At 34.3% G+C, this 19322-nt stretch overlaps 1 protein-coding gene across 2 annotated transcripts; it reads left to right on the top strand.

The window, feature by feature from the left end:
• The first annotated feature begins 4724 nt into the window (after nucleotides 1-4724).
• NUCB1 (Nucleobindin 1) lies at nucleotides 4725-15398 on the top strand. Of its 2 annotated transcripts, none has more exons than XM_077445670.1 (9): nucleotides 4725-4896; nucleotides 9805-9934; nucleotides 10004-10111; nucleotides 10197-10478; nucleotides 11463-11585; nucleotides 11672-11774; nucleotides 11847-12184; nucleotides 12699-12752; nucleotides 13125-15398. In XM_077445670.1, the coding sequence occupies exons 2-9, from the start codon at nucleotides 9812-9814 to the stop codon at nucleotides 13854-13856; spliced, it is 1863 nt and encodes a 620-aa protein (XP_077301796.1). In that variant the 5' UTR covers nucleotides 4725-4896; nucleotides 9805-9811; the 3' UTR covers nucleotides 13857-15398. The 2 variants fall into 2 exon arrangements, with proteins under 2 accessions (XP_077301796.1, XP_077301797.1); XM_077445671.1 differs by having other exon boundaries at nucleotides 4756-4896; nucleotides 13161-15398.
• The last annotated feature ends 3924 nt before the right edge of the window (nucleotides 15399-19322 follow it).

Raw genomic sequence — 19322 nt, 5'->3', positions numbered from 1 at the left:
GCGCTAAACTAACAGCTTTGAGAAAAAAAATTGGCGATCATTTGAAATCACAAGCGCATATAAGCGCCGAAAAAATTATAGTAGGTTCGAAAGAGCAGCCTTTTGAAAAGATTTTAGATATTATGAATGACTCGGAAATTGTATCAACCAGTAAAGTTTTTAGAACCGCGTATTTTATAGCTAAACATGATCGACCATATTCTGATTGTTTTGATCTATTACGTTTACAATAATTAAATGGATCGGAAATAAGCCATGGTTTGCGTTCGCGTTATAATGCAACAAATATAATTGATCACGTCGGTCAAAACATGAAATCTCGGGTATGCGAAAAAATTATTGAAATTGATCGTAAAATATCTGTTCTTATCGATGAATCTACTACCGTCAACATAGATCAGCTAATAATACTCAGACGAGAACTTGTAATAAATCGATGTCATTGAAGATGAACTCTGGAAGATATTTTAGTTGTCTGAGTTTGTCACTACATTAAGTTTGTCTTTGTTAAATTAAAGTAATAATTAATTGCATGTTTCTAACTTTTTTTATCTGTAGTATCGTTATATTTACTAATTTTCAATACCACTCCAGCTTCTAAATTAACTTCCCTTTTCCATTTGCTTCCTTTCCCGGTAAGGTGTTGGGCTTCCACCTTCTCGTGGTCCTTACCGAACAGTACTTTTTAATCAAGTTTAAAAGTACTGACAAAGAGGAGCCTTCCGGCATGTAGCGTCATTTAAATAGAGTCGAAATTAATTATGTAAAAAAGCATGTATTGTAAAAATTGTACAAAATTTTTTGCAAAAATCGAAATTTTGCGAAATCGAGCGTACCGTCACCTCAAAATTTAGCACTACACCACTGAAAGCAGGGAAGGTATCTTGACCGTATCTCGGCCCAACGAAACACATGTTGTGTAGTTTGTAAGAGGATCGTTTATTTTTGTTCGATTGTTACAATGGTTATTGTATGTACGAAGAGGTTGAGCTTCGGAGAAGTGAGCTGGTTGAACTCCAGAGGTTCACTCTGGTGTTGGGAGCTGGTGCGTCGCTTTATATACGTTCTGACTTGAAGCGTGCCGTGTGCAGATGCTTTGTCTTCGTTTCCTGGACACGTGGTGACCTGTTTTCGGTACACGTGTGGTTTATAGCTATATGGGGTCTGCGCCAGGACGTCGTTCGTTTAAGAATGGGGTCGTGTGCCACGCGTAAACGCTTGCCACGTCTTTACGTTTGCCTGATGACATCACTGTTAGATTTCGTTCATTTTAAACTCTTTCTTCTGGAATGGCTGAAGGGGACGTTGCCCTTGGGTTATGCATGTTTGTACAGGATCGATGATGAGATCACTGGTTTTGATTCGTAATAGCACATGTTGTGCTAGATTCCTACAATGTCAATGATTAGTTTGGTATGGTTTACCGGGTTCCCACTCTCCGGACCAGATGGTTTCCGGGCGCGAATATACAGAACACAGGTCAGTTTTCCCTGGGCCAGAGTAGAATCAACACCCGGGGAGTTGGGCAGATTGTTCCCGCGTGCGCACGAGACCGGTGGTAGCGTCGACGCTCCCGGATCTTCCCGCCATTTTCTCTTTACGCAGTGTTGTTTAGCAGAACCTCATCACAGCCCAGCGCCGACGAGAGAGCACCTCGTGACCTGGTCTCCAGCTCCTCTCCAATCAGCTCGTACAGCTGACCGTGATTCGAAAAGACTACCAACAATGTCCTAGACGTGAGGCTGGGGGTAAAAACACTATATTTTCATGAATGAACTTGAAAACGTTGTCTCTCTTGTCGTCTGGTCCTGTTCAGAACTAAAAGTTTTGGTTTTCTGCCTGTTTTTCTGGTTAATTTTTATTGTGATTATAAAATTTTCAACACTATATTTCTCACAAGGCACTACTCGCATGCACTTTTGAACCATTGTGGTGTAGGCGGGGTAGCGATGTGTTGACCGTATCCCAGCCTAACGAAACACTGTTGTGCTAGTTTTATAAAGTTTTATTGTTTGCCTATGGTTGTACAAAGGTATTATATTTGTGGGCAAAAGTATGTCGTTCAGCGGTCTCTGGATATGGTAGAGTGTCGCTGGCTCGGCATTCGTTTATGTTCAGAAGGTCTCTGGATGCGGCAGTGTGTTGTTGGCTCGTCGTTCGGCTATGTTCGGAAGGTCTCTGGATACGGCATTGTGTTGCTGGCTCGTTCGGCTGGTTGATCTTCCAAGTCCGCGTGGTGTAGTGGTGGCAGGTCAGGAGCTGGATGTTGACTGGTCTGCTGCTGTGTGTCGACGCTTGCTGCTGTGGGTCGACTGGTCTGGTGCTGTGTGTCGACGCTTGCTGCTGTGGGTCGACTGGCGTTGTTTGGGTTGTACCTCCTTTTATAGTGTTTCTGGAATCACCTGATCGATGGTGGGGTTGTTGATGCGTAAGCGAGGAATTTGCTTTTGTCGAGGGGTAGAATTTTCTGGAATGATTGGCGCCGTTTCGCTTGATGTAGTTTAATGGTGGCGGCGTGTTTCGACCGTTTTGGTTCCACTCGACTGGTAGGGGCGTTCCGCTTGAGTTTAATATAATGACTGCAGGTGTGCGTCGTCTGGGTTTCGTTCCGCTTGTTTACGTGTGTGAGTTCTGCAAGGAATGTGGTTTGTTGTTGCGGAATATTCTCGAATGTTTCGATGACGATGACGATGACGAGATTCCTACAGTGGTATTACAGGAATGGGGCATGCTATCCTATCAATATTTGAAACAGTTTCACGCGTATCAAGATCCATATTGCTCGTGTAATAGGTTAGTATCGTGATAATCAGTAGTGTATTCGGGCTGTTAATACTACAATCATGATCTGTATTGACTGTGTAGCATGCGCCATTCGCTAATGCGCCACAATCGTTGAAAATATAATAGAGTATGTATATTAGCCAGCAGCATAGCTCGGTCGTTAAGCTTCTGCTTAGCGTCGATAGACGCCGGGTTCGATTCCTGGGCCGGGCCTCGAATGAAAATGAATTTTTCAGAGTATGCTGTTGGTCAGACCTGGATTTATGACTCCAGGTTGATCGTTTCCTATCAGAGTGTAGGAATCTCGTCACCGCAATCGAAACATCTATTGCGACGGAGAATACATTTTTCACGCTCAACCATTGACGTCATCTCGAGTCGAGAAACTTCCACCCCAACAAATCAAGCAGAACGACGCGAAGTCGAAGAACACCTGCACCCATTAAAGTGCACAAAAAACAACTACATTGTAACCCATTGAACAAACATCCAGACTCACTGGAACAAAGGGCGATAAAAACTAAATCGAGTGGAACGACGCCACATATTCGAGAATATTCCACCCTTACAACGCACCACATTCCTTGCAAACGTGTACTTCCAAGAAGCAAACACCACCTGCGGTTCTCAGAATCAATCTTCAGTAAACAAGTCACGTGGACCCCCAAAAACAATATAAAAGGAGATCCAACCCAGACAACTTCAGTCAACACACAGCAGCAGACCATGCTACATTGACAACCAGTCAAGCTACCACAGCCACCACGAGTCAACAACAACCCGTCAGACTTCAGTAACCACCACGGCAGCAGTCGACATCCAGCATCTGACCAGCTACCACTACACTACCCTACAATGGAAGAACGCTTGCAACTCAGCCGGATCTAGAGCAACGACACATTACAGATCCAGCAGCCGCACGACACCATTCAGCAGCCAATAGCCGCTTCGAGAAACTTCCCCAAATATTCTAATACACTTGTACAATATTTAGGCAAACAATAAAACAATTTAAAACAAGCACAACAGTGTTTCGTTAGGCTGGGATACGGTCAACACTTCCTACCCCGCCTACAAGAGTTTGCCAATTTTCTCTGATTTCATTGTTGAAACGGTTACCGGAAAAAAAAATTGGCTAAAAATCCTTCCTACCTACTATGTCACCACTATTTGAAGCATGATTGATGTACAATTCATAGATGTCTCGTTAATTTGCGAGTTTTTCAGTGTCTCGTAAATCAAAGAATTGTAATAAAAATGCTGCATTTGTAATTGTAATTGGCCAGGAATGCGCATTGGGATTTACCTGTAAGGCCTTCCTGGTATATATGTAAAAATGAAAATGAAATTCACTTACATCGGAACTTTCAAATATGTTTGAAGCAGTGGCGGCTCGTGCATATGGGCTGCGGGGCCGCAGTCCTCCCAATACAGAACAAATTCATGCTATTTTTGTCGTCCACGTGGGCTACGGGGCTGCAGACCTCCCAGTATAGTACATATTCAAGCTATTTTTGTTTTCATTCGATCAACGGTTTGGTTAACGAGCTAGTACAGCCTGAATAATCTCTGCAGCCCCCCCCCCCACTATGAAATCTCACAAGCCGCTACTGGTTTGAAGGCTATCAAAACCTATATTTGAAATCGCGTTTTTATATCATATCCATATTTACTAAGTTTAATCATATATGACGGGTTATTACCCACCCTATGCCATTATAGAAAACAAACATGGCCAGTGGCCACACTCTAAACTTTTCGAAAATGGGTGAATGTTACAATATTACAAAAGTTCATATTTTTTTTATTTTAAAATCCAAGCATATAACGACTGTAGGGTTTCTCTTGGTTTGGTTTTATTTGGTTAAAGAATATTTCATTTACTATTTAGGTATTCATTTTCAAATAACTAATCGTCCAAGTTCAAACGAATAAATGACACTTGAATGCGTTGGCAGCACTGGCACGACTAATCCTTTGATAGCCTAGCCCACGTCATTACGGACGCTCGGCGAGTTCAGTTGTCCGTTCGATCGATCCGATATTTCATCCCTTACTGCTCAGATTTAACCGGCCAAGTAAAAATCATCGCGCCGAGATCATCAGAGACGCGTATGATCATTATTCTAAAAAAAAAAATATTGTGTTGCTATGCCTTACATATATATACTTGATATAATATTTCGTTGTCTTCAAAATCAATTGACATGTACATAATTTCATCAAGACCTTCAATCACATATTACGTGCACTCACTATAAATTTTTCAAATGCCATTCTATGTAATTTATTATATCCATATGTTAAATGCTGTTTATCATTCACAACAACAATCCAAATCCGAATTTGTTTTCCTCATCACCTTCGAGTTCTCTATGTAAACGCATGTACCAAATTAAGTATGCAAACTGTCTTTGAATTGTTCGAATTTTGTTTTGCATATACATTGCATGCAAGGTTATTTGATATAAACACTACCAAAAGTACTATAGATATATACATTTATTTATGATTGTCAGGCTGTTGTATACTAATGACGGATTGATGACCTTTCCAAGAGCAAGTCCCGTAACGTGTACACATAGATACATATATATTTCTCCAGATGTAGTTATATCATCGTCATCATTCACAGTAGCCGTCTACTGCTGGTTAAAGGAGGCCTCTCTAACATGCTTCCATTCTTCATCTCTCTTCAACTCTCATCCTTCTCATACCACACATTTTTCTGATTTCTTCCTTACACCCTTTTAAATTGTCTCGGGTACCATTCGAACAGTGGTCCAATGCTAAAAAGATAAGTGCCGGAGTGCCAAACTTCTCCCCACCCTTAAAATTGTTCGAATTTGCCAGTATTGATTTTTCAGAAAAAAGTAGGGCTTCGTAAACACGTTTGCAGAATTTGAAATATTGCGAAACGAAACGTGTTTTTTTTTGTAACACCGTCGATTCCAGGGAAATATGTCCAGATCTGCGACAGTAATGGAATTCAGCGGAGAAAGAAAAAAATGTTGTAAAAGTGGTCGTACATATGTTAAAATAGAAATCATATGCACATATCAATCGTCCAACTTTAGCGAAGGATATTTTGAAAAAATAGATTTATAGCAAATAAAAGCATTATATTTTTATGGTCTTTTAATATAGAGGTTCGAAAATGAAGTACTGGCGCGTCTCGTTTGACCTCGCCCACCCCACACCACTTTTATCGCTTATCTATCGTCTGTTCTTCCAACTAATTGACCCACTAAGTGTCCATTGCCATTTCAATCTATTTACCCTAGCTATTACATCCAGGGCTGGCTAAAAAGCTACAGCAGACTAGCCACGTGCTTAGGGCACTGCGAGAGGTGCCCCCATTTTTCTTTTTTTGATTATTAAATTGGAAAAATAAGAAAAAACATAATTTGGCTTTCTTAGAACTTATAAAACCATTCTATATTCGACTTCATTTTTCTACCCAAAGTAACGATACTGTTTGTAAAATATTATAATTTACGAGGAACGCAGGAAGTCGACTGTCAAATATCAACGTCTCACGAATGAAACATGTAAAATAGCAAACTTTTGTCTTAATTTAGTATTGTATTTTATATAAAAGTAGCTGAACCCGGCATGCGTTGCAATGCCACAATAACGCATGCAATTGCCGTTCCCATTTGTCGGAAATACGTAGGCAGCGAACACATTTTAATTTATTCAATTGTTTATTTATTATTTATTTATTAGTTTGCTAATTTATTTATTACCCTAACAACGCAGGTCGCGACGCGAAAACATTTGAAACTATTGCGTTGCAATGCCACTCATTTCCGTTCCCGTTTTTGGGTGATTTGTTTTCACAGTAAGCTTCCCGGACATGCATACAACAAATCGTGAAAATTCCATCGTAATCGGTTGAGTGGATTAGGAGCCTATACGAGACAGACAGACATTCATTTATATATACATATATAGATACCGTTGAAACATATTTATGTATATATTCAGGGATGGATTCGATTCACTTAACCAATGATATTCAAAAGAAGAATCTATATATAATAACAATCAATGTTTGTCTGTTTGTTTCCGTTCCTATACAATTCAACCGATTGCGATGAAACTTACATGAGCTATTGTGTGTATGCCCGCGATGGTTTCTGTAAAAAAAAATCGCCCAAAAACGGGAATGGGAACACAGGAATGAGTGGCATTGCAATGCAATAATTTCAAATGTGTTCGCGTCGCCACCTGCGTTGTTAGGGTAAAATTAACAAACAATTGAATAATTTCAAATGTTTTCGCCGCCTGCGTTTGTCCGACTAACTATCATTACTGCAACTTAACTTGATTATTAAGTATTAGTTTGATACATCGAGAAACGGGAACGGGAACTGGAATTGTATGCGTTATTATGTCATTGCAACGCATGTTGGGTTCAGCTAGTGTCGCAATAAAATTCTTCAATTCATTTTTGAATATAAATTAATGTTTTCACTACCGAATTTATTCATAGCTATCCGTATTTTATTCATTTTTTAGATACGGGAATAATTCAGATTTTTCCTTTCAAGGTAATTTATGTCGTATACGTGTGTTTTCGATTTTTATCGATTTGTTCGATGTGACGTCAATCACTGGTTGCTTACCGTCTCTTTGCTAAATATGTTTGCGACACCTAAAGGTCATCCATGTACACGTCTGTTACTGAGAGTTGGCGCGTTCTCGAACGTCAGTAATATGCATACAGCGTCAGTTATACTGCATTCAGTAATAAAAAAACGGAGCGTCTTTTGATTACTGAATGCAGTGTGACAGCATGCTATACACCTATTCACTGACACTACACAAGTGGATTTGCTCGCGCCAACTCTCGTTAACAGACCTATAACTGCTGCGTAGTTGTATATGCTAGTGTGTAATTGATTACTTATAGCCGATGTGTTTACACTTATAATTAAGTTGTTTTTGCGCGTTAGATATTGTTGCGCAGGGGTGGGTTCAGGATCCAAATGAAAGGCCAAAGTCGCTTCACAGCATTTATTCAACGATCCCAGAGGTCCACATGGAACCATCACTCACTCCAGAATAATCTGATCTATCGTGTGTAGACCTCCTTATAAAGGTCAAGTTGCACAGCACAGCTTCCCCGATCCATCATGTGTCTATTGTCTAGGCACGTTAAGGTCTACCATGGCGAGTCTATTGTTTACGCACGCACTCGTCCAGGTCTGTGAGAACTCCAGCGTATCCTTTGTTCGGACACTTGCTGAGTCCTGTTAGCCTAATCCGGGGTCTCTATCGTTCACCCACGAATGCACTTAGACAGTGGATACTCTCGCTCATGTTCCCACGTTACAATATTTTTGCCGGTCTATACTAGCGCAGCATAGACCGGCGACTGCACGCACATAAACAGCAGTACGAAAAATATTCTTTAGTACATTCTATATAGACACATTAATATATTCCGTAACATGCACTTGGTTGCGTCACAGCAGTAGCCGACACTACGTATTTACATAAAACAGTAGTACATGTCACCAAAACGTATGAAGCAGAACCGGTTTTCTTTGGCCAGTGTGGAAATATTCACACATGACGTGACGTCATAGTGGCGAGTGCACCCGTACTAGCAAAAGTGCGCATGCGCATATGAATAGTTTCGGAAACGTCATATTGTGACAATATTAACTCGACGCAAGCAATATTGCGTTGTATCGTCACGCGGTACCGTGTATTTCTAAGCTGATTTTGCTTTGCACTCGGCCAAAACATGTCTAAACATACTGAAACGTGCGCTACTGTATAGTATGAACAGATATAGTCTGTTCTGTGCACTGCTGTGCCAGACGATTCCACGAAAAATCGTTCATGGACATTACACCCACAGATAAATGGCTTACGCGACATTAATTTCACGGGACAATACGCTCACGCGACAAATCGCTCACTGAATTATTCGTACGTACAAAAACGTTATTTTTTACACAAGAATTATTCAAAAACTCAAATTAAACGTATCGTGACGAATAAATACACCATCCTGTCACAGATAAATAAATAAAATATATACAAACCAGTTTGATCTCAATTTATTCACAAAGTAGAGTTATACTCTGTGAATAAATTGAGTGGAGTTATACTCAATTTATTCACAAAGGATTTTCGTTCAGTTACAATTATTTTTTTAATTGGTGTTAATGTATGTATATTATATATAATTAATAATGATTTATTAAGTGTTACGAACTCAAATCCGATATCAAGACAGGTGTTATCAATTAAAAAATTTTAAGTGCTAGACACCAATCCGGACGGTTGGCGTGCAGTGCCGGATAATGTAAATAGATCTTAACTTGTCTATTTCAATAATGAAACGTACAAGTCGATTGCAAAAGCGCACATTGTTATAGTCCAGATACTGAATTATCTATCAAAAGCTGTTGTGGGTTAGTTCCACATGTTTGACGATATCTTGTGTATATACATAGGTATATGTATGCTTATATTTTACAATAATACCAATATTGTTGTGAGAAATTTTGTGATAAGCGAAACTTGTTGATCCATTAAATGTTAACTTGTAGATTATTTTGTTTACATGAATTTTCTAGAATGGAGGTTATAAACCTATTTTATTTTATCATTGTTTGTTTTGCATTGTCTCCACAGCTTGAATGATTGATCTATATATGTATGTTTTTTTTATTGACATTATCTTTTATATCGATCTGATATATATATATATATATATATATATATATATATATATATATATATATATATATATATATATACATATATATATATATATATATATATATATATATATATATATATTATTTTTTGATTGTGCGCTATATGTGTATTGTACAGAAATGCATTTTTTTAAATTATATTTATGTTTATTTTATTATTGGAATTTATAAACATGGCGATTTCAATATGTACGAGTATTAATTTAACAATTTGCGATATTTGAAGTCACAAAAATATTATTTATATTAACTTCTCACTCTCGTTTTCTCTTTGTAGGTAAAACATGATGGATTTAAAACTTTTTTTAGTTTTTGCTTGTCTCGCTGTGGTTATCACAGCTCCGCCTGTAACGCAGAAGAAACCTGGCGACGAGAATGAAAAAGATAGCGATATAAAAGAAAATTTGGTTAGTGAATGTGTTGAATTTTATTCGATAGATTTCTTTTCATTTTAAAATAAATTATGCGTATTACAGGAAGATTACATGGAATATCATCGGTATCTAAAAGAAGTAGTTGCGGCGTTAGAGAGTGATCCCGAATTCCGTGAGAAACTAGAAAAGGCCGAATATATCGATATTAGAGTTAGTGTGATGAATCATTATTATTTTATATTAAAAAATCCATTGTGGATTGATGTTATGATTTTTTTCTAATTTTTATGTTCAGACTGGAAAAATCGCACACGAATTAGACTTTGTTCATCACAATGTGCGAACGAAATTGGATGAAATCAAGCGAAATGAATTGGAAAGGTTGCGTCATCTGGTTACTAAGCAGTTCGAATTGACGAATAATCTTGACGCAGCGCATGCTAAAATTGCCAGTCATGCGGAACATCTTGACCATAGTAATCCGCACACTTTTGAAATTGACGATTTAAAAAAACTTATATACAAAACAACAGCAGATTTGGAAGAAGCTGACAAAAAGAGACGGGCAGAATTCAAGGTTCTTTTTTTTTACCATTTGTTAAATATTCAGTTATATTTAAATATTTCAATTGTGAACAGAATATTGTTGTCGATTCTACAAAACTTGCCATTTTACATAAAACGTAATATATATATATATATATATATATATATATATATATATATATATATATATATATATATATATATATATATATATATATATATATATATATATATATATATATATATATATATATATGTGTGTGTATGTGTATATAAATCAATGTTTGTCTGTCTGTCACGGTGCCGCGACAATTGGTTCATCGTATGCGTTCCTATACCATTCAACCAATTGCGATAAAACTTACATGAGTTATTGTGTGCATGCCCGCGATAATTTCTGTAAAATAAAATCGCCCTAAAACAGGAACGGGAAAACGGTAATGAGTGGCATTGCAAGGCAATAATTTCAAATGTGTTTGCATCGCCACCTGCGTTGTTAGGGTAAAAAAAACAATTGAATAATTTCAAATGTATTCGCTGCCTGCGTTTTTCCGACAAATTATCATTACTGTAATTTAATTTGATTATGAAGTATTAATTTGAAACTGAAACATTGACCTATCGAAACGCATCGAGAAACGGGAACGGGAATTGCATGCGTTATTGTGGCATTGCAACGCATGCCGGGTTCAGCTAATTGTATATAATGTTATAATGACAGTAATATATTATAAAAGTAATATATAATTTGTGTCTATTGATATATGATGTATTTGTTTTTTATTTATTTTAATATCTTGTTAATTTTGAGCAAAAAGAATATGATAAAAAAAAATATAAGCTATCCTATGATAGGTTTAAATCAATATCGTTATTTGATGCATAACAAAAAGGTTTTGTCGAAACAACCTTTATGCTATTTATTATGTTATATATGTTGATTTTGTTGTGGCATATTTATTTTTATGCGGTTTATTGAATTTTTATTACTGTCACGTGTTTGTGATTGTTACAGGAATATGAAATGCAAAAAGAATTTGAAAAGCAACAAAAGTTGCATTCATTAGATGAAAATCACAGAAAAGAATATGAAGAAGAGATCCATACCCGTGATGAGAAACATAAGAAGCACGAACCAGTATTTTTTTTTTCAAACTTTCAAACTGAATTTATGCCTTATTATTATGCCTTAAAAGAAATTTATTATAATGTCTGTTTTCATAGCTTCATCACCCAGGAAGTCGCCAGCAGCTTGAAGAAGTGTGGGAAAAACAGGATCACATGGAAAATCAACAATTTGACCCAAAGATATTTTTCATGTTGCATGGTAATTATTAATTTCGACTACTCCGTACCTTGAAGTGTGTGAAAAGATATCATTTGTTATCATTGGTTGTAGATGTTGACGGTAACGGCGTCTGGGATCAAACCGAAGTCAAAGCCTTATTTTTGAAGGAACTCGATAAAATGTATGAAAACAATGCACCTGAAGACGATATGCGGGAAAGGCAAGAAGAAATGGAAAGAATGAGGGAGCATGTTTTTCAAGAATCTGATACCAATAAAGATGGTCTTATCAGTTATGAAGAATTTCTGGTACAGACGCGAAGGTCCGAGTTCGAGAAAGATCAAGGCTGGAAAGCGTTAGACGAACAGGAGGTATACTCACAGCAGGAGTATCAAGAATTCGAAAGGAACAGATTAGAAGAGGTTCAAAGGCTTATTCAACAAGGCGTTGTAATTATTGCTTGTTTTTATTTTTTTTTACATTTACTTTTGTTTTGATTTTTATTAATTTTTATACATACCTATATGTAGATTTTAATATCACTTATCAGTTTTATAATATTCTTTCATGATATTTAATAATTTGCTCTAAATTTTGCATAGTGAATTTTATAAATACATTTATGGTGAAGGTTGATGTGATCGTACAAGGGAAAAAACCATGTTGAAAGAACAGTTGTGTTTTTTTCTTCTTTAAAGCTTTTAAACTCCTAACATGTAATGTGTATTTCCAAACAAAGTACATGTACATATATAATTGAAATACGTGTATGAAAATAGTGCGTATGATCTTACCCACGTTCACCTTATAATTATGTATGTATTCTAATGTTTGGTAGTTAGTTGCCGTTAGAAAATTTAATTTTATATATAATTTTTAGACATTTTTACATTATTAGTATTCCGTATGAATTAATCGCATTTTTATGTTGTTTTTATTAAGTTTTAAACATTTGTTTTGTAGATTCCCCCTCATCCTAATTACAATCCAGGAATGCAACAATATCCAAATCCTAATGTATGTATTATTTTATATGCACGTTTTAAAATATTTTATTGTTAATATAATATTGCATCAAATAGGGATTAACTCGATACAAATTTGGTCATGCATCTCATCACACACACACACACACACACACACACATTTGATGAGATATTTTTTTGCACACTTTTGTATATGAATATTTATAGATAACATTGTTGTCAAGACATAAATTTTGATATTATTTGATGCATATTTTATCCAACCTGTTATTTGCTGTCGTTGGTTGTTTATAGACATTTGACTTGTTTAAAAGCGTGTATTTGCCAAGTGCTCAGTATGAAATTGTGACTTGTTATGGAAATATTCGATTTTTGATCTCATGTTTGATTCATATTGCGCCAGGTGATGCCGCCTCCACATCCCGGTTATCAACAACAGTATCAGCATCAACAACCTCAGCCCGCGCAGCAACAGTTTCATCCTAACGCAATACCCCAGGGACAACAGTATTATCCCCAAAATCAACAGCAATTCCACCAGAACGCCATACCTCAAGGTCAACCACAATATGTAGCTCCTCAGCAACAACAACAACAATATCATCCCAACGCAGTGCCTCAGGGTCAGCCTCAAATGCACCCCAATCAAAATTTGCACGGACAACAACAGCATCCAAATCAGATTCCACAGATGCAACAACATCCCAATCAAAATCCACAAGCACAACAACATTCCAATCAAAATCCACAAGCACAACAGCATCCCACTCTAAACGCAGGTGGCCAAAATCAACCAATCAATCAGAACAATGGACAACCTCAACAACAAAATCAACAGCCTCAACAACACAGTCAACAGCCTCAACAACAAAATCAACAGCCTCAACAACAAAATCAACAGCCTCAACAACAAAATCAACAGCCTCAACAACAAAATCAACAGCCTCAACAACAAAATCAACGGCCTCAACAGAAATTAGCTCAGCAGCCGTCTTATCAAAACAACGAAGTTGAATCTCAGAAGAAAAATGAAGCTGCATCTCCCAATTCTCACAATACTATTGAAAAACAACCTAATCCTCAAGTCGACAATCAAAAACCCCAATCTCCTCCTCAACTTAAAGCTATCCGCTAAATAATTATCTCAATTATAAATAATATATACATATTATAATTTTATTCGGTTTATCATCAGCGTAACATTTCACGTGTAAGTTCTGTTGTTACATTTATTTCAGGGAAACATTAAAGCTGTATCATTTTGACTTTTATCGGAATATGTACATATATACTAGGTTTGTCAAATTTTCATCCGTGTAAGATATAGAAGTTTTTTTGCAAAACTTTTTTTACCTTCTTGTAGCTATGGGCAAACCTTGAAATGGAGTTTTATAAACCACATATGTACATACAATAGGCCATGTTATCTGAAAGTGGAATTATTATATTATACCATAAAACATTTTATTCAGCCATTCAAAGAATTTGCATTATTTTTTGATAGCATATAAAATTTACACATGTCTTTTCCTTTAATAATGTTGGATTTTGTTTTGCTTTGTCATCGTTCTTCACTACAATTGATATGTAATTGTCTTGAGTAAAAACAAATTTTAAATTTTCAATATATACATACATACATATACATCAATGTGTGTAATGTATTTTATTTTTAATGTTTTGGTACATGTAAAATAGGCACTTTTTTGGTTATTTGAAACAGTTAGTAAATCTTATAAATTCTAATTATTTTTCATTTGGACTTTTTACCGAGCATAAATGTTGTGACTGTTGTCAGATTAGGTAAATATAGATATGTTTATATGTACATATGTATGTGAATATCCGAAATTTGTATAAAAACTTGCATAAATAAAACATATTTTTGGAATTTGCCATGTGGTACGGATTAATTGTACTTTTATTTAAAACGGCTTATATATAAACAATTTGTGTAAAACTCCAGTGATTAAAATATGTATGCTATATGTACTATTTTAGTACATATGTGCATACATATTAATGAAAATGTGATTGATTATTGAGTATTTAAATTATTCTGGCGCTAGTTAATGTTAAAAAAATGGCCTCTTATAGCAAAATGATATTATAATATTATGTAATATATTAAGGTTGAATTTCATTTCTAGATCTGTTACGTACTACTTCATTTTACTACACACAATATGTATGCATTTTTACTAATCTTTATCTATAAAAATTCGACACCTTAAATTCAAAATTGTATTATAATATGTATATATTATACTTAAGGCTCTTTGTGTCAAAATATTAGATTGTTAAACATTATTAAATCTTGTTGTAATATTTATATATGTATGTGTTTATGCACAACATAAATACATATGTATATTGAATCTGGGGTGCATTTTCTGATATGACATTATATATGCTTGGATGGATTTTTGTATATCTTAAATTATTTATAACTTTTTTAAAGTCAACAATGTCCACCAATAGACGACGGTTAACTATGTATTTTCCCAAATCTATTTTTCAACATTACCATTACTAAGCATTATTATTGGTCACAAATTAAGATAGAACAAACAGATGGATTTATATATTTTTCAATTTTTTTGTAATTTTTTTATCAAACAATTTTGTATTGAATTTTGTATCGATTGAAAAATATTTATTAATTTTTAATATCAGTATTTTAAATATTTTCATTGATTTTAACCCGTTTCCTCTCTCCTCTATCATTTTCAGGTGTAAAAACGATAGGAAAAGAGCCAAAATTTTTACTGAATTGTGATCGTAAGGCGAAGTAAGAAGAGGTATGTAAAAAAGGAAAAGACATTGCTGAGAATTATTCTTTTATTACTCAAAATAACATTTAAATAAACACCGTAGGCTATATTATGAGATGCGTTCATATCATGAACCATAGAAGCGTAAAGAAAAACTCGTTAGTTTCTTTTTGGTGAAATTTGACTGCATTTTTCCATGTTGATGGTGGATCGCGGCAAAATATCAGTATTTATAATATAATACATATACATTAAACATCTATTTCACACTGATTTTATAATTAGCAACAACAGTAATTGAATAACATTAAAACAGTATCATATTTAATAAGAGTATACAACAATAATGAAACGTATAAAATATCTTTAAACAAATCTTTCAATTTCTGAGATCTTTATTCTCTTAAAATCATACAAAACGTGTATGTATACATATAGTAATCTTATTCATAATGAGACATGTGACTATGACAAGGTTGTCAAACTACAAAGAAATTATTTAGGAACAAAAATCATTAACAGACTGCCATTCAATATTGTAATAGTTATTGTTAACACAAGATTAAGTGAATTCATTAATCTTTACTTGGGTCGTTCTCTACATACATAAGAAAGGACATACATTTTAATAAATGTCACTCCATATCTAATTAGAATGTAAACACTTAGTACACGATTAAATATTGATATTTAAACATACGTAAACATCAATTAATCAACCTTAACTGAATTGTGGAACATCAATAATAGTTTTGGATTTGTCCATTGGTTAAGTTGATATGAGTATTCTAAAACAAGGTTCTAAATTACCCGCTAACATTAAGTACATTTTGTCAAAATTATCATATAATAATAATTTGCCACTCGTAATATACATTCATAGTATATAATATATAATTATCAATATGTAAATTTACCCTTTTGAAGTTAAAACATAGGCCTTAGCCTAATTGGCCCGAGGACAACTGCTAATTATCTGCATCTTCATTTCATAACAATGATTGTGAAATGTGTAACTTGTCAACGCAACACGATGCTCTCATATTATGCATGGAAACTAATTCATTCAATGATATATTGTAACGATAATATGAAATTGTGACTAGTACACAACTCACACGTATGTACGTGTCGTAAATTAATCCGTGTTTTATCTCCACTAATGTGAATTAGATTTATGGTATTTAGGAATTATAACACACTTATAAATATATAATATTAATAGAATGACAGAATTATAAAAAATAAAAAATTTCGAAGAAAATTAGGTACAGTATACTATCGATTAACCGGGTGCACATTGTTTCTACATGAATCCACTATTTTTTCAAATGAGAAATGAAATTAAAGCATTTTGAAAGCGAACAACTGTATATAATCAAAATATTTACCACCTGAATAGGTGAACACTTTTAAATGTATTCAAACCGTGGCTTAGGGATTATTTCATCAGTGAAACATTATTGTACTGGTCTTCTTATAACTGCTGCTAATGACAATGATGATATTACAATGTATTTGGAATCAGTGCCGGTTTTAGGGGGGGGCTGGGTCGGGCGACGCCCGAGGGTGCCAAATAAGTTAGGGCGGCACACGATGCGCCAAAGGCGCTCTAAAATTTAAAATTAGAGCGCCAAAAGCCATACAAAATTTTAGATTAGAGCGTTAAAGGTGAAATCTTTTTCTAAGGGTGTTAAGAAAAAATTGACCGAGGGCGCCATTGGGTATAAGGCCGGCACTGTTTGGAATAACTCTTATCTTGGTCTAAAGATAATATGAAAATGTGTCATAAATCTACATATTTTCTTCTCATAAATGTATGAGAATAGTCTTTTTGTATATATGTACAGCTATTATCGTAAGAAGATAGTATTAATTTTCAGAATATCTAAAAGATAAATGATGCTGAATTTCAGAATCATTTCGTTGGAATTAAACTTCAGTTTAGTATCAAGTTAATTGGTTAATTATATATTTGAAGTCAATAACTTGAATAAACAGTGAATACATTTGGATCATATTATTGTTTGGTATAAAATCGGTTTTTCAGAATAAAATTGTATCTAATTTCAAGAAGATCAAATATTAATTTAGGAATAAAGTCGTATTTTGAAGAAAAAAAATCATATGTTCGAATTTTCGTTGATGTAGAAATGCATTTATTGGTTTCTAATGAACCCGAGAGGCAATAAATAAACGAAAAATGAATGGGGAAAAATATGTAATAATATTTATAAAGCAAAATGTCTGAGAATAAAACATTGAGTAGTACTATAATATGTAGAACGGTGGCTGGAAAATTGCACTCTCGAGACATCTGAACTTTCAAAGATGCTCACGGAGAACTCAAGCAATAGAATTCCACAAAAAGCGTCAAGGGGTATTTGTATGTTACCTGAGGGTGCTAACCCTTTTTTGTGGAATTCTATTGCGTAAGTTCTTCTTGATCGCCTTTGAAAATTAGGATTTCTCAAAACTGCGCTATTATTCAGTGCATTTTTCCGGGAACCAGGTAGAACATGATATAAGTGCTTTGGGATTTTGATATGTAAGTACATACATACATATTCGTGTAAATTCACCAATGCGGATTCATATCAATACATAAAAAATTATAATGGTTTGAAAGAATATTGGAATTAATACAAGAAAATCGTTAAGAAAAATATTTTAAAAATTCACAGAATTAAATGAAATATGTTTGAATTATACGAGTTTTTTTTTTCAATAATATCTATGCCCCCTTTCCCCATCATAAGATCAGATAATCGGAAGTATACTGTATGTAAAAATAAAAATAAACAAAAACATTATGAAACTAGATGAACAAATAAACAATTTATTTTTCGGTCACTCTTCAACATTAAATAAAGGTGTATAAAATATTATAAATAAATACAATAGTAGGAATTTATAAACCAAACGGAATCAATTTTTTTACTTAACAATCATAACTAAATTTAAAAATTCTGTTCAAAAAGCGAAAAAATTTTGGTTGAAATTATTTGTCAAACAAATAAGTTTGGTTAATGATATATTATAACTTAGAGAGCTAGTTACTTGTATACAAAACCACCAATGTTTTTTTTTATATTTAAACGCATATAAAATCAAAAAAGTTAAAATATAATTAATATTACACAAAAAGTAACTCTATGAATGTCTAGAAATATGGAACGGAACTAAATAAAATTCAGCCAAATTCAGGATATGGATTTATAATAAGCTATGTAGAAAATAAGTCATTATGAAACTCATTCCATGATTATAATTACATACATATACAAAAATATGTATATAAGGCGCAGATTCAATAAAAAATAATTGAAATCGATGTGCATCGAGTGTCATACTATTACATAAGTGTTTGGCTTTCTAGTTGTTGGGAGATAATTTCTGCGAAAATATTTATTTATTTATTTACATTACTCAAATAATTATATGAAAATCACCAAGATTATATAATCCATTTCGTCTTTGGAAATGATGTGTCGCATTATGACCATTCAAGTTGAATATGAAATTTTTTGTCCGTATTTACATAAGTCTTGTGCACATAAATATGCATGCATAAGCTTAAGAAATACTTTTACAAAAACAATATCTGTCTTTTGAGGCGATAAATTAACAATTGTGCATGTTTTTTTTTTTAAATGTACCGACAAACATCAAACGGTAACTTCTTAGTCAAATATCAGTCAAACTGAGTGGCACGAGAACGCTAATTTTAAACAATTTTATTTTTCAATATTTGGACACCAAAGATAAGTACTAGTACTATTTTTAAAAATATCAAATTTAGATTTGGCCCATATGCCTCTTAATAC

Source organism: Arctopsyche grandis, chromosome 2 (genome assembly GCF_051622035.1).
Source record: "Arctopsyche grandis isolate Sample6627 chromosome 2, ASM5162203v2, whole genome shotgun sequence".
Taxonomy (NCBI): Eukaryota; Metazoa; Arthropoda; class Insecta; order Trichoptera; family Hydropsychidae; genus Arctopsyche; species Arctopsyche grandis.
Note: the sequence above shows the minus strand (reverse complement) of the source record. Positions and strands in the feature narration are given on the sequence as shown.